This window comes from Sciurus carolinensis, chromosome 4 (genome assembly GCF_902686445.1).
Source record: "Sciurus carolinensis chromosome 4, mSciCar1.2, whole genome shotgun sequence".
Taxonomy (NCBI): Eukaryota; Metazoa; Chordata; class Mammalia; order Rodentia; family Sciuridae; genus Sciurus; species Sciurus carolinensis.
This window is the reverse complement of record NC_062216.1, coordinates 152,104,059-152,119,891: the sequence shown is the minus strand read 5'-3', so window position 1 is coordinate 152,119,891 and position 15,833 is coordinate 152,104,059. Positions and strand designations below refer to the sequence as shown.

At 36.4% G+C, this 15,833-nt stretch overlaps 1 protein-coding gene across 1 annotated transcript in view; it reads right to left on the bottom strand.

Annotated features, from left to right (window-relative positions):
• Positions 1-2,054: 2,054 nt before the first annotated feature.
• Metap2 (methionyl aminopeptidase 2) overlaps positions 2,055-15,833 on the bottom strand; it is a 38,941-nt gene continuing 25,162 nt past the window's right edge. The window contains exons 8-11 of the mRNA XM_047549154.1: positions 9,143-9,239; positions 4,178-4,281; positions 3,362-3,477; positions 2,055-2,752 (exon numbers count right to left, since the gene is read on the bottom strand). Of these exons, the coding sequence (XP_047405110.1) occupies positions 2,500-2,752; positions 3,362-3,477; positions 4,178-4,281; positions 9,143-9,239 (570 nt within the window). The 3' untranslated portion in view covers positions 2,055-2,499. The remainder of the gene's footprint in view (positions 2,753-3,361; positions 3,478-4,177; positions 4,282-9,142; positions 9,240-15,833) is intronic.

The following is a 15,833-nucleotide window of genomic DNA, read 5'->3' as shown; positions in this document are numbered from 1 at the left end:
TACCATAGTCAGGAGAGTGACACAGGAGGATCACGAATTCCAGGGCAGTTTGAGCAACTCAGATTATCTCAAAAAAGGGCTGTATGCCAGGCGCAGTGGTGCATGCCTGTAATCCCAGCAGCTCATCTTGGAAGGCTGAGACAGGTTGCAAATTCAAAGTCAGCCTCAGCAACAGGCACTAAACAACTTAGCAAGACCCTGTCTCTAAATAAAATACAAAAAAGGCTGGGGATGTGGCTCAGTGGTTGAGTGTCCCTGAGTTAAATCCTTGGTATCCCCCAAAAAACCAAAAGGGCTGTAGTTCAGTACCAGAAGGCTTGCCTAGCATTGGAGAGGCCCAGGATTCAATCCCCAGCACTACCCCCCCCCCCCCCCCCCCCGCCAAAAAAAGTAGCCTTTTACTTCTTAATCCCTTAAAATTTAACACCTGTGTTACCAGAGGGCATATGGAAACTCTGTAGTACTTTCCGTTAGATTTTGCTGTGAATCTAAAACTGCTCTAAAAATATTAAATTGGCAAACAAACTAAAATCTAAATGAACAAATTTAGATTTCTTACTAAGCATCTCAAATATCAACACGGGGTTCTACATTCTCCTAAATTAGTCTAACAAAAAACAACATGTTTTGGTTGTAAAATAATTTACTAAAGGCACTATTGTTAAACATCAAACTAATAATTTTTTACCAATAAGGTACATCATTGTACACATAACAAAATGATTTGAAGAGATACAAGGCTAGTAGGCAAACATACAATTTTTTTTAAGTGACAGCTTTCCTATTTACAAGATTGCATCCATTCCAGGGGCAACTCCCAGTTACCTGGGAAAGGAGCTTGGAGCATATAGTTGTAGATCACTACTGCTAAAAAGGTCTTTGAGCTCCGAAATTCTTCCTTGGGTCAGTTTTTAAAATCCTAGGTTTAGAAATCAAAATACTTGTTTTGTATTTCCCACCAAAGCATATAAACATGGATTCAAAATCCCAAAGGAGCTAGCTGGAGAGCCCAAGCCCTACAATACGTCCACGCAAAACTGGTGAGCTCTGCTGCTTGTACAGCATCACAGAAAATGAAGAAATTATTCAAGGGTAGCTGTTACATTAGCACCATAATAAACATAGCTTTTACAGCTAAAAACTAGATTGTTTTTCTCAAAAGATAACATTCATTTATAGCTCTAATGCTGAAAGCAGCTTTTCAATGTAACAATCTAAGTACATAAGTCATAGCTTTCTCCTTAAGAGAAAAAGTTCAAATACAAACTAAACAAGCATCCCAGAGGCAATAAAATCTCATTGTGCTAAAAGCATACACAAATTAAGGCTTTACCTTGGCACATAACAATACCGAAATTATGTTGGAACATTCCTGACAAATCACATGTAAGAATTCAAGCAATAATCAGCAGTAGTGGGGTCCAGTTCAAACAAGTAAATGTTATGCATCCTTACATTCAACTTAATGCATTTAGCTGCTATAAGAAGGGCACCAGTAACCTCACTTCCTGAAATGCCAGTCTTGATGTTAAGAATCCAAATCAGCTAAGGAGCAGTGTTAGGAGGATTTGACTCACTAATGAAAAACCCTAATTTCAATTTTACCTAACTAGAACAAGATCTGATCATGGAAAGTTCTCCTGTTTTTCTTTGCTTTTGTGGCTCTAATGCCCTTTTGACTTTCCAAGTAAGCTGAAAACACTTCCCAATTAACTATCACTGAACAAAGGAACGAAATGTTGAGATTTTTTTTTACTGGATCAATGATTGTCAAGTTGGCGAAATGTTCCTATTCCTACTTACTCATGTTTCAATTAGTACATTTTTCCAACATCAGAAAAAATGAAGGGTACTAATCTGGTTCTTTAAGAGGTAAAATTGTCTGAAACTATACTGCTAAATGAAAAGATTATTGTTCCATTTAATCCACATGAAGATCTTGTTTTAGCCACTATGTCAGAACATCTCGGTGTATTAAGTCTAGTTCAGATAAACGGCCTTTAAAGTTTAGTTACTTCCTGTTCAAATTATAACCACAGACATTGAAATGTAGCTCTCAGATCTGAAAATGTCTTTATTTTTTAGAAAATGGATTCCAGGAAGGTTAAAAAGCAATACCAGAGGGCATAGGTGCAGAATTGGATGTAGTCATTCAAAGCATTCAAGTAAGAATATGGCAATATAAATATCCAAAAAGCATCTCTTAGGTGTTCAAAACAAAATGTATAAGTCATTCCTAACTAATTTGAGCTTTATAGCATTTCCTAGATGGGGGCGGCGGGGGTGGGGGGTACAGTTAACATCGTAAAGTCTTGAAAGCTTTTTTCCTTGGTTAATTACATTAGACGGTTTGCCTTTGATCAAATTCCTTTAAACATGGATAAAAGTATTACACAGGTCCACTGTTAAAACAGACAACACGTTGCAAATTAATTCTGGTATAATGTATTCCAACAAAGCTTAGAAAATAAAAGATGTTGAGGTGGCTTTGGACTAAGTTTAATAGTCATCTCCTCTGCTGACAACTTCTTTACAAGTCGGACGCAACAGTATGGTATGTTCAAACTGCGCTGTATATGATCCTTTAATGTCACATAGTGGTGGATACGGATCTACAATGCCCAAGTCACACAGATTCTTCAGAGCCATCAAGTATTTGCTTTCTCCCAAGCGATCCAGCCATCTGCGGCAGAAGGCAAGGGTGCCAAAGTTTTCATTGATGACATTTAGCAAGTGTTTTGTTCTTGGAAGCCTAAGACAAGAAAGTCCAATGTTAATGGTTGGTCAGAGTTACCAACTCATTTTCCCCATTAGGAAAAACCTAAACCTTAGCTGAGTCTTCTCAATTCAAGTTCAGAAACTTTTGTTGTTGCTCTTTCAACAATCAAAAGCTGGAATGTGCAATAGCCCATTCCTAATTAAAAATGGCAGCTGATAAGGAAACCAGCTAAAGACCATCTTACGTGTCTATGCATGTGTGTGTTAAACTCCTAGTACTTCTCTACAAAGCCATGGAAGTTCCCCTTTGTGCATCAAGCTCAAAGATCACACATAAAAAGAGATGCAAATCCAACCTTCAATTATATAAAAAGGCTTAAAAAAACAAATTGAAATAAATTTAACAATGGGAAAATATTAAGACCAAAAAACTAGGAATGCTAGCTAGCAAAATAATCATTGACATTATTACAATTATCAGACACTTGCCTATATAATTTTCATCTTAAAGTTTTTAACAGGCTAATCTTTCTAATACAGTATTACAGAAACTCAACACAAATGTTCCCATATGTTTGTCACATTTTTAGAAATACTATTAACTGAAAAGAGATTTATTAATCATAAATCAATAGTCTCTCACCTTATTGGCACATGTCCAACATCAAAATTTTTCATGTAATGTGAACACTCCATATCATCATGCACGACACCTTTTCCTGTACTACCAAAGGTCTCTATGGCATACACTTCTCCTTCCTTCAAAAATACATAAGGGTCAAGGAAAAAATTAAAATTCAGAACTAACTGCAATTACACATCTCTTTTGACTTCTCAGCAAATTCAACATGAAACATCCTGTAGCAGTCTTTATTCAACCTTTCCCTGCTTTATCTCCTTAGCAAATTTTAATCTTTCTGCATCCCTTATTAGAATGCAGGGAATTTTGTTCACTGCTATAGCATCAGTGCCTACTAAAAGACTGGACTCAGGCATGGTAGCACCTGCTTATAATTCCAGCTACTCAGAAGACTGCAAGATTACAAACAGGAGGACTGCAAGTTCAAGATCAGCCTGGGTAACTTAGACCCTATCTGGAAAAAAGCAGAGGATGGAGTTGAGTGATAGAGTGGATGGCTAGCATGTGTGAGGCCCTGGGTTCAATCCCTAGCACAGTGAAATAAATTTGAGACTGGCACCTAGCAGATGCTCAGTAAACATTCATTAGATGTTAAATAAACAATACTTTGGAAGCCCCGATTTCCACAGCTGAGCTCTGATCTGATCAGACAGACATTCCACACACATGCACAGGTACAAATATCCCAATTTCTGCCCAGGCAAGTATGAATGGTAAACTAATTTTGTTCAACATACCATGTATTTAACGACTATGGGCTTTAGTTTGGAAGAAAAAAATCCAAGCGCCTTTCATGAAGTGTGCTGGTGACTTACATACCTCCATTCTTGTTGCCTCCCCTCCTTTCACAATGGGCACTGTCTTCCCAGCATGTATTCTATATGGCCCAATTGAATGTCCATTCAGATTACGGATTGGTTTCACTGTCATAATAAACAGGGAAATAAGAGTTATTCAGGGTGTCTAACAGGACAAGCAGATTCTTGGCCATTTGGGTGTAGAGTTAAAAGCATTTTTTAAAAAATAAGGAATGGCTCTACTAAATAACCTCACACCTAAAGTTGGTAAATATAAACTGGAATGTAGTGGAACATGAAAAGTAGTTTATTGCAGTTATTAACTTAAAGGGATTTAAGAGGGAATGGAAGAAAAAATTAATTATAGGATGACTCAACAGGAGTCACCTAAGGAGTAATAAATCAGTACAAAAGTGCCATGTATACAAATAATTAAAAAACAAAAAATATGTATCTATATGATTATGGGACAAAAGCAAGGATATGTGTCAAAATGACAGTTTTAATAAACATTAAATTTTATTATTACATCAACATTTCTGTCGGGGTTTCTGAGACCCCCAGCCTTAGGCATGGTCAAGATGGCGCCTGACGCTGAGCCAAAAGCGGCCAGCTATACAGTAAACAACCAGCGAATTCCAATGATTGGCTAGTTAACGATGTGACTAGAGCATGCCCCCCCTCGTGTACCCATCCTATGCTTGCAGCTGTCCGCGTTTATCTCGTGTACTCTCCCCTGATTGGTTGAAGTGTATATAAGCCTGGTGGGTGGGAGAGTAAGAAGAGAAGCAGCTGAAGAAGCGGCAGAAGCGGCAGGGGCTGAAGAAGAGGGAGAAGAGGAAGAAGCGGCGAAGGCGGAGGCTGAAGCCAAGCTGGAAGCTGGGAGTACGCGGGAGCTGGAAGAAGCTGGGAGAAGGGAAGCTGGGAGTGCGCGGAAACTAGGAGTAAGAGAAGCGTAGGAGAGGGACTGTGCACAATAAACTTCCAAAGCTTCAGACATTTGTCGTGTCTCTCTCTGCGGTCAGAGGGGACGCGATACATTTCAAATTGTGTGTGTGTATAAAAATCTAAACAATCTCAATGCCCTGAAATCAACAACAGAATAGACAAATTATGGCATAGTTACACAAAGGAATATTATACAACAATAAAATCAACAGGCTAGGGATACATTTAACAACTGGAAGAAATGCAAAGATAAAATGAGCAAAAAAGGACACAACTATATATATACTGTGTCATTCCATATGTACACAAGTTCAAAATTAAGCATAATTCATCTGTTAAATGATGCATAATTAGACAACAAAGAGAAGCGAATGAAAATACTTCAGCACTCAAGACTAGAAGAAGTTCTCGACAGGAAGTCTACTGCAATTGGAAAGGCATATGAGTGCTATGGTATGAATGTGTCCTCTAACGTTCATATGTTTGGAATGATCACCAATGCAGTGGTGTTGGAAGGTGGCGCCTAATGGGAGTTATTTGGGTCACGGAGACACTGCCTTTATGAACGGGTTAATAGCACTTTCATGGGAGTGGATCCCTTATAAAAAGGTCTTCTTTGTGTGTACACTGGCTCACTTGTCCCTTCCCACCATCCCTCTGCCCTTCAAGCCATGGGATGACAGAGCAAGAAGGTCTTCACTAGATGGCAGTCCCTTAATCCTGGACTTCCTAGCCTCTAAAACCATGGGAAATAAATTTCTTTATAAAAATTAACCAGTCTGAGGTATTGTTATAGTAGGACAAAGCAGACTAAGACAATGGGATTGAGGGCTTCTAGAATGTTGGTAGTACTCTTCTTTCAAAGGATAAGATCAGACATAGTTTTGGCATTTGAGATGTTAAATTCTTATTTTGTGCATTGGAATTACAATCCACAATTAAGGAAAAAAAAAAGGTTTAAAAAAATCTTCTATAGTTCTAGAATCCCCAGTATGAAGCTACCTTTATTCCAGAGTAGAACTGGGTAGTAAGATTTTTTAAAAACTGTTAACAATTAAATTATGTGTAAAATACAAATTTAGGGGGGTTATGTAGAAAAAAATAACTTTCAATTAGCTTTTTAAACCATTCCTCTTATACAAATAAGCTATTTTTATTTTAAAATTTATACCTCATTACTCCAAGACCTGGCAAATTGACCCCACAAGCCCATTAAAAACATTTTTATCTTAAAGTTTCTTGGTTATATCATCCTAGAATATACCAGTTTCTTAGAAAGAAATGGTACAGGGATACTCGTTTTTACCTATACATGTTGTGACAGAAGTAGACTAATTCTGGTGCCAGTAACTTTAAAAGTAACTTTCCAATTCTTTGGCTTCTTGATCAAGGGATATAAAGGCACTCCCCTGATGACCCAGTTACGCTATGCGGTTTTTGGAATGCGAGTACCCCTAAAAGTAGACCAAAGTCTATTTCTTCAACTTTCCAATATCGTTATTTTTCTAATACGCTTTTTGCCTAAGTTGGGAAAAATAAGTTATTGTCTTCTAACAAAGAACCTTTATCAATACCCTGATAGGTACCCAAACAGGTGCTGAAATAGAACCTAAACTGCTGCATTAGTTTAGTGAAAGAGGCAAGAAAGCAGATATTAAGGATCCTAACACTTAAGGTTGGAACTACACATTAAGTCAAATTGTCATCTACTACACCTTGAAAGGCAGATCATATGCCAACCAAGCTGTAGAACTTGAGAACACAAACTGTAAAAATGGAGGACATTGGTATATATTGACTAATATTGGAATTTGCAAGAATTTCAGCAAATTCTCAACTCAGTCTAGAAGCACTCTTCATGCAGACAGTTATTCAGTACAGGTGACCAAGTCACAAATTTAGAAAGAAAAAAATACACTTTATTTACAGCCACGAGCCTAGCAACCAGAAAGCCAATCTTGCAGTCCCCAAATTCCTCAAATTAAGTTGGCATTTAGTCTCTTAATTTCAGTTTCCTTCAGGTAGAGAACACGCCTCTGGGAAGCTCATGTCTGAGGTGTTAACATAAGCAGCCAGTCCTAAAACAGTTTCTAAGCTCTTTAAAGAACTGAACAAACAACATTTTGCAAAGAAAAGCAACCTGGAAAGGACGCTTCACCCTTACTAAGGGACAAAATAATTTAAGTCCACTGCTTTTCATGTGAAAATGAAATGTGAAAAATTTCACATGATAATAAAAGCCAGAATCAAAATATATAAACCAGGAAGATAATCCAATGCTATGACATTCATCTCTTCCACATATTTTTTTCAGTTGAGCTTCTGGGGAAAGACTGAGAATGTAGGAGAGGGCTATTAAGGTGATATCCCAGAAGGAGGTATCAGAATTAACACTGAGTAAAAGAATTCTTTTTCCTCAAATAGTGATAAAATTATTAACAGAGAAAAAGTATGATTTTTTTTTTTTTTGCAACAGGGAAAAAATTAAGGGATATTAGGTTTCTTTGGCTATTTTTCTCTTCAAGAAAATAATTTCCTGAGAGAAGGGAAAAAAGACCTGAGAGGATCCTGACTAATCATTTACACTCATGACACATCCCAGAACTGGAGGAAAGAAGAGGGAGAAATGACAAATACTTGCTGAATGCCTAGTAAGTTCCAGGAACTGTTATATTTCTCAAAAACAAATCCCATCATTAATCCTATGGTCAAGAAACTCGGGGACTTAGAGGTTATAAGATTTATCATGATCAAAGTTAGACCTGCTGACCTCCAAGTGTTTTTCTTCATTATATCACAATACTTCCTATCCAAGTGTTCAGTCTTAGAGTATTCTGGCTTGAAGTGATGGTCTTAGGACTAATGATATGCATGAGAGTCATAGCAATGATGAAGTTGAAGGTACAGATGAAAGAAAAGAATTAACACTAACAGGAGGGCTAGGTAGGAGAAAGGAAATGCAACCATGAATGTGGCACACAAGAGGGAATAAATATATATCTGTGTGTACCTTTTTTTTTTTTTGGTCGTGGTGGTGCTGGATTGAACCCAGGACCTAATGCATGCTAAGCACACATGTTCTACCACTTAAGGTACACACCCCAGCCCAAAAAGAGTATCTTAATATAAAAAAAGAAATGGAAGACATAAATAGTAAAGGAAATGCAAGAGCTGGAAAAAAGAAAAGACAAGAGTACAAGACTGGTGGTAAGTTTCAGTATACACACATGGGAAAGGACTATTGTGGAGTGAGAGTCACTGAGTTATCAGGTAACTGGTAATACCTAGATGGATGACATGACTGAATGACATGAATTTACTGAGTGAGGGGCAAGGAAGCATGATGGGCATCCACTCAAAAGTCCACAAATAAGAAATGAGACATGGTTCAGGGCTGGGGAGATAGCTCAGTCGGTAGAGTGCTTGCCTTGTAAGCACAAGGTCCTGGGTTCGATCCCCAGCACCCAAAAAAAAAAAAAGAAATGAGACATGGTTCAAGGAAATGTTCTCCAAGAAAATTATTAGAGCAGGGTTACAGAGAGCAATAAGCACAGATCAGGAAGGAGGATTATGGCTGGAGATGGTGAGATAGATCAGGGAGCTGGAGGAAGGGTGAACTGATAGAAATGAATGCAGGGCACCAAAAAGCACAGGTGATTCTGGGACTCTACCTAAGACACTGGCTGGGAAAAACAGGAGGGAAAGGGACTTGAGAACTGAAGGAACACACAAGGAATTACCTACACTACAAATTCTGAATGTGACTCAAAGAAAATAAAAAATTGGAGGATCATCAGTAGAAAGGGGCTCTGGCTTCTCCATAAACCTTGATTTGACTAGTCATAAAAAGCCTAGTTCAAATTTTGGCTACCTTAGAATTATTTCCCAGGCATCTTGTCAGCTACCAGAGTAGCTCAGCAATACCTAGGTAGTAACCATAGTACTTCTACGCACGCACCTAACAGTTGATCCAAAGAAAGCAACCAACAGTAGTTTATAAAATGAATTTCAAAATAAGATACATTTTAAAGGACCATACCTTGATATGTCTTTCCATCTATTTCAACTTCATAGGATTCCATAACTTCTTGGATGGCCTCACCAACATCACAAAGACGAACATCAATTCCAGCACACTAAAAAAAGAATAATGTATACTTTGTTTTTCACAGTGTAAAGTTATATAGTGACTTAATTTCTTAGTATTTAAAAATAAAGGGCAATCTGAAAAACTGCTTTGTACATTATATATCCTGTATAAAAAATTTTGGGGAGGATTCTGGAAACACTCTGGAAAGACAGTGAAATAAGAAACACCAGGAGTAAACTCAAGTTTCTTCAACCATAATAAAATTAATGATATGGTCCGTTTCTGAGAAATGTAAAGAACTTATAATCAGGAATTTGTACCAAGAATCTGTCTCCCTACACCCATGGCAGACAGGGGTTCCCAAGACAACCTTTACACAGCTGGGCTAAGCCAGAGTAGCAGCAAGGAAGCTGTCTCAAATATCCTGGAGGGGACAGAGGGTGCAGCTCAGTGGTAGAGCACTTGCCTGAAACGCTCTAGGTCGTGGGTTCAATCCCCAGTACCACCAAAAGAAAAAAAGAAAAAAAAATCAAATATATTGGACTTTCTACCCCTTCCTCCGTCACTTTTGTCTTTTTTTCTCTTTTAGGACCAAAACATTAAAGATCGGTACATTCAAAACCATATATGAGGAAAATTAAGAAGGGAGCACACATGCCCTGGGAATAATGTCCAGAAAAAATCCGAAAAGACCTTAAGTTTACATAGCAGCATTCCTGAGAGAAACAACTTGCAAGAAGAAAGAAAAAACAAACCAACCAGGAAATACAATACCAATTAAAAAACAGTAAACCCTGGGGAAAGGGAAGACTCTGATTTCCAGAGTTAATCATGTTGGATCCAAATCAGTTTGCATACAAATTGGGAAAAAATAGCCCATTCAAAGGAAACTATGAAAGGAATCAACAGAAACTATTCTGAAAAAGATATGAGGGGAGATCAAATGGACAAAGACTTTAAAACCAATTATCTTAAAGTTGTCCAAAGAATTAAAGGAAGAAAAAAATGTATGAACAAAATGTATGAAGCCCCCCCAAAAAATGTATGAACAAAATGGAAATATCAACAGAAACTTTAAAAATCTAAAAGAAACCAAAAATTATTCTGAAGCCAAAAATTACAGTAACTGAAATGAAAATCTCTCTAGTGAGGATTTTGGGTGGGGGACAGGTACTAGGGATTGAACTCAGGGACACTCAACCACTGAGCCACATTCCCAGCCCTATTTTTGTATTTTATTTAGAGACAGGGTCTCACTGAGTTGCTTAGCACCTCACCTTTGCTGAGGCTGGCCCTGAATTCTCAATCTTCCTGCCTCAGCCTCCTGAGCTGCTGGGATTACAGATGTCTACCACCATGCCCAATGGATTCTTTTTTTTTTTTTTTAATTTGTACACAATGTTTATAGTAGTATTATTCATATTAACCAATAGTGTCCATCATAAGCAGAAATAAAACAGGTAGAAGAAAGGATGAGCAAAACTGGAGATAAGGGCAATTATCGAGTTTGAGGCACAGAATGAAAAATAAATAAGAAAAGTAAACAGAGGCCCTATAGGTCACTATTTACTAGACCAGTATGTGTGCCATGGAGTCTCAGAAGGAGTAAAGAGGCAGAAAGAATATGTGAAGAGATCTTTTCTCTCATGCTTTCTCTCTCCTACTCACTTTCCTTCTCTCTCCTCCTCGCTTTTCACACTCTCTCGCGCGCGGACCCTTTCTCTTTTCCTCTCATTTTCTCTCTTACCCTGCAGGGAGACACTTTGTTTGCTTAATAAACTCCCTTATGTGGAAAGAAAGAAAGAAAGAAAGAAAGAAAGAAAGAAAGAAAGAATATGTGAAGAAAAAAATGTCTGTTCCCTACCATGTTTGATTAGACACAAATATTCAAGAAGTTTAAGAAATGCCAAAAGATAAATTCAGAGACCTATATATCAAGACACTATAATCAAAACTTTCTAGAGACAGTGTGAATCTGGAAAGCAACAAGAGTCGGCAGGCGCCACACCCACCTGTAATCTCAGCGGCTTGGGAGGCTGAGGTAGGAGGATCGGGAGTTCAAAGTCAGCCTCAGCAACAGCGAGATACTAAGCAACTCAGTGAGACCCTGTCTCTAAATAAAATATAAAAAGGGCTGGGGATGCGGCTCAGTGAAAGTAACAAGATTAAATTAGATTAAAACTAATTTAATGATTAAAACTAAGTTTTAAAAAATGTGTATGAACACAGACAAGGGATCCTCAATTAGCTTATAAGCAGATTTCTCATCAGAAATTCTAGAGGCAAGAAGGTAGTAAGATGATGCACTCAAAATGCTATAGTAAAAAACTATCAAGCAAGAATTCTACATCCAGCAAACTTGTCTTTCAAAAGTGAGGTAGAAATAAAGGCATTTCCAGAAAAACAAAGCTGAGGGAGTTTATTATCATTAGACTTACCAGGCAGGAAATGCTCAAGGAAATCCTGCAAAGTATATGATGAAAGGGCACTGGATAGTAACTCAGTCATATGAAGAACTAAAGATCTCAACACAGGTAAATAAATGGGCAATTATAATAACTAGCATTAGTCTAACAATGATTTTTTTTAATTTTTTTTTTAGTTGTTGAAAGACCTTTATTTACTCATGTGTGATGCTGAGGATTACCCAATGCCTCACACATGCTAGACAAGTGCTCTACCACTGAGCTACAGCCCCAGTCACTAACAATTTCCAACTCCACTTTTTGTTTTCTACATGACATAACGAAGACATTTTTTAAAACTAAGTTTTAATCCAATATGTTGTTATCATTGTAACATGGTAAAAATTCAAGTTGGAAAATGTATACCAGGTTAAAAAAAAATTCACGTTGGGGATTTAACTTTAAAATATTGTGTAATCCCCATGGTAACCACAGAGATAATATCTATAGAATAGACACAAAAAAGAAATAAGAAAATAAACATTTCATTACAAAACCATCAATTAAACAAAAAAAAAACCAGCAATGCAGAAAATGAGACACAGAAGAGTTACATGGGTATACAGGGAACAAATAGCAAAATAATAAAATAACTTTCTTTATCAGTAATGTGGATTAAACTCAAATGAAAAGTCACAGATTAGCAGAATGCATTAAAAAACCCATGATCTAACTACATGCTGTGTATATGAGAAATCTGCTTAGCTTCCAAAGGCACAAATAAATTGAATGTAAAAGCAAAGAAAAAGATATTTCATGCACATAGTAACCAAGACAGTAGGGGTAGCTATTCTAATATCAGACAAAATAAAACTTAAAAAAGGCTAGGAGAGATACGGAAGACATCAAATTTTAATAAAAGGTTTGATGGAGCAAGATATAGCAATTTTAAATATTTACACACCAATAATAGACCATTAAAATATACAAAGCAAACACTAACAGAACTGAAGGGATTAACAGATAAATCTCTAATAACAGCTGGAGATGTCAATACCACACTCTCAATAATGAATAAAACAAACCAAACAGAAGATAAACAAGAAAAGAGGACTTAATAAATAAACTAGACCTAACAGACATACACAGTTGTGATACCCAACAACACAGCATATATATACTTCTCAGGTATATATGGGACATTTTCCAAGATAGAATATTATTTCCAAGATAGGCCACATATTGTCTCATTAGATTTTAAAAGACAGATAGCATCCAAGTTATCATCTCCAAACACAATGAGGTAAAGTCAGAAAACTCAATAATGAAACTAAATCTTGAAAAGTCACAAAATTGTGGAAATTTAAAAACATATTCTTAAAAAACTAATGGATTAAAGAAGACATCAGGAGGGTAATTAGAAAAATGAAAATACAAGCCCAGTGCAGTGGTACATGCCTATAGTCCCAACTACTGAGGAGAATGAGGCAGGAGGGTACTTGAGCCCAGGAGTTCATGGCCAGATTGGGCAACATACAGAGATTCCAAAAAAAAAAAAAAAAAAAAGAAAGCAAAATGAAAATACAACATACCAAAATTTATGGGATACAATAAAAGCAGTGCTAATGGATAAATTTATAACTATACATGCTTACATTAAAAAAAATCTAAAATCAACAATGTTACAACTTAACCCATTAAGTGCCAAGTTTTCAATTCTGTAAATATTTCAACAAAATTGACACAGGTGTACTAAAATATGTTGGAAATCATAATCTAAAGCTTATACATTATAATTACATTTGTTATTATCATTATTATGTAGTATATACTACATTTAAGTTTTTATAGATGTTCCACATCTGGGACAACAGGACAAAATAGTTAAGGAACTTTCTAGAAAAAGAAATTAAACTCAAAACTAGCAGAAGAAATAAAATAAGTAGAGCAGATACATAAAAAAACAAAACAAAAAAATCAATGAAATCAAAACTTAAGTTCTTTGAAAAGATTAACAAAACATAATTCTTTAGACAGATTAAGAAAAAAAGAAAACTCAAAACTGAAATCAGAAAGTGGAGATATTACTACTGATTCTACAGAAATAAAACAATGATTCTGAGAGAACCACAAACAACTACACACTTACAAGTAGATAACCTGGATGAAATGGACAAAATCCTAAACACAAAACCTACCAAGACAAAATCACAAAGAAACAGAAAATCTGAATAAACTTGTAACTACTAAGGAAACTGAATCAGTAATCAAAATTCTTCTGACAGAAAAGAAAAAAATCCTGGACCTGATGGCTTCACTGGTGAATTCTAGCACTTAAACAACTAATACTGGGGGTGCAAGTGCTTGGCTAGCACACTCAAAGTCATGGCTTCAATCTACAGAACCTCAAAACAAAAGCTAATACCAATCCTTCTCAAACTTTTCCAAAAAATTGAAAAGGGCAGAATAACTTATTTTGAGATCAGTATCAATCTGATGTCAAAGTAAAACAATGACATAAGAAAACTAAGGACCAATATCTCTCAACAAACACTTCATGCAAAAATTCTCAATATTAGCAAACTTAATCCTATAGCATATTAAAAGGATTAAACACCATGATTAAGTGAGATTTACTCCTGGAATGCAAGGGTAGTTCAACATATAAAAATCAATGTAAAGCTAAAAAAATAGCTCGTTTTGGAGAGTGCTTGCTTAGCATGCGCAAGGGCCTCGGTTCGAATCCCAGGCGCCTCAGAGGGGAAAAAAGAGAGGGGGGAAAAATTCAATGTAAACACACATTCACAGAATGAAGGGAAGGAAAGCACATGATTATTATCTCTGTGCATAAAAAGCATTTGGCAGGTAGGCATGGTGGTACACATCCTGCTATCTGGAAGGCAAGAGGATGGCAAGTTTAAGGCCAGCCTGGGCAACTTAGCAAAAGCCTATTTCCAAATAAAATTAAAATGGACTAGGGATGTAGCTCAATAGCATAGCACCTGCCTAGTATGTGCAAGACACTAGGTTCAATCTGTACTGCAAAGAGAGAGAGAGAGAAGCATTTGTCAAAATTCAACATACTTCTATGATTAAAAATACTCAACAAATTAATAAAGGAGGGGCTGAGGATGTAGCTCACGGTAGAATACTTGGCTAACATGTGCATGGCCTTGGGTTTGATCCTCAGTACTGAAGAAAAAAAAAATATTAAAGAGTAGCAGGAAACTACCTTCAACATATGAAAAAACAGATGGGCATGAAAAATCTACAGTAAACACTCAACAACAAAAGACCAGAAACAAAGTAAGAAGCCAAAAGCAAGGCAAGAGAGGATGACAACACTGATATTTTTATTCAACACTGGAAGTTCTGGCCAGAACAGTTAAGTAAGAAAAGGAAACAAAAGGTATCCAAATTGAAAAGAAAGAAAGAAAACTATCTTTGTTTACAGATGATATGATATTACAGATAGAAAACCCTAAGATTCCACAACAATAACTAAAAACTCTATGAGAACTAACAGATTCAGCAAAGTACAGGATACAAAGTTGACAAACAAAATCTGCTGCATTTCTATACATTTAACAACAATATAAAAGCAAATTACAAAAACAACTCCATTTTATAATATAGCTAAAAAGAATAAAATACTGATCATACACAACCATAGAAACGAAAGTTCATAGAAATGAGGTACCCCATTTGTGTACAATGAATCAAAATGCAGTCTGTTAAAAATAAATAAATAAATAATTTTAAAAATACCAAGGAATTAAGCAAGGAAATGATTCTATACAGTGAAAATTACAAAGATATTTTAAAAGATATAAACCAAGTCACATTTCATTTCCACAAACTGTGTTACTTAACGATCATTAAGACTTTATACTGGGAGCTGGGATTGTGGCTCAGTGATAGAGCACTTGCCTAGCACATGTGAGACACTGAGTTCGATCCTTAGCACCACATAAATATAAATGAATCCACCTACAGCTGAAAAATTAAAAAAAAAAGAAGACATTTATACTACCTGAAGCAATCTACAAATTAAGTGCAACCCTCATCAAAATCTCAATGGTGGGACTGGAATGTAGCTCAGTTTTAGAGGGCTTGCCGAGCATGCCAAAGCCCTGGGTTCTACCGTCTTCAGAAGCACAAAAAAAATTAAAATTAAAAATTAAAAAAATCCCAATGATCCCGATGGTGTTTTTTACAGAAATAGAAAGCACCAT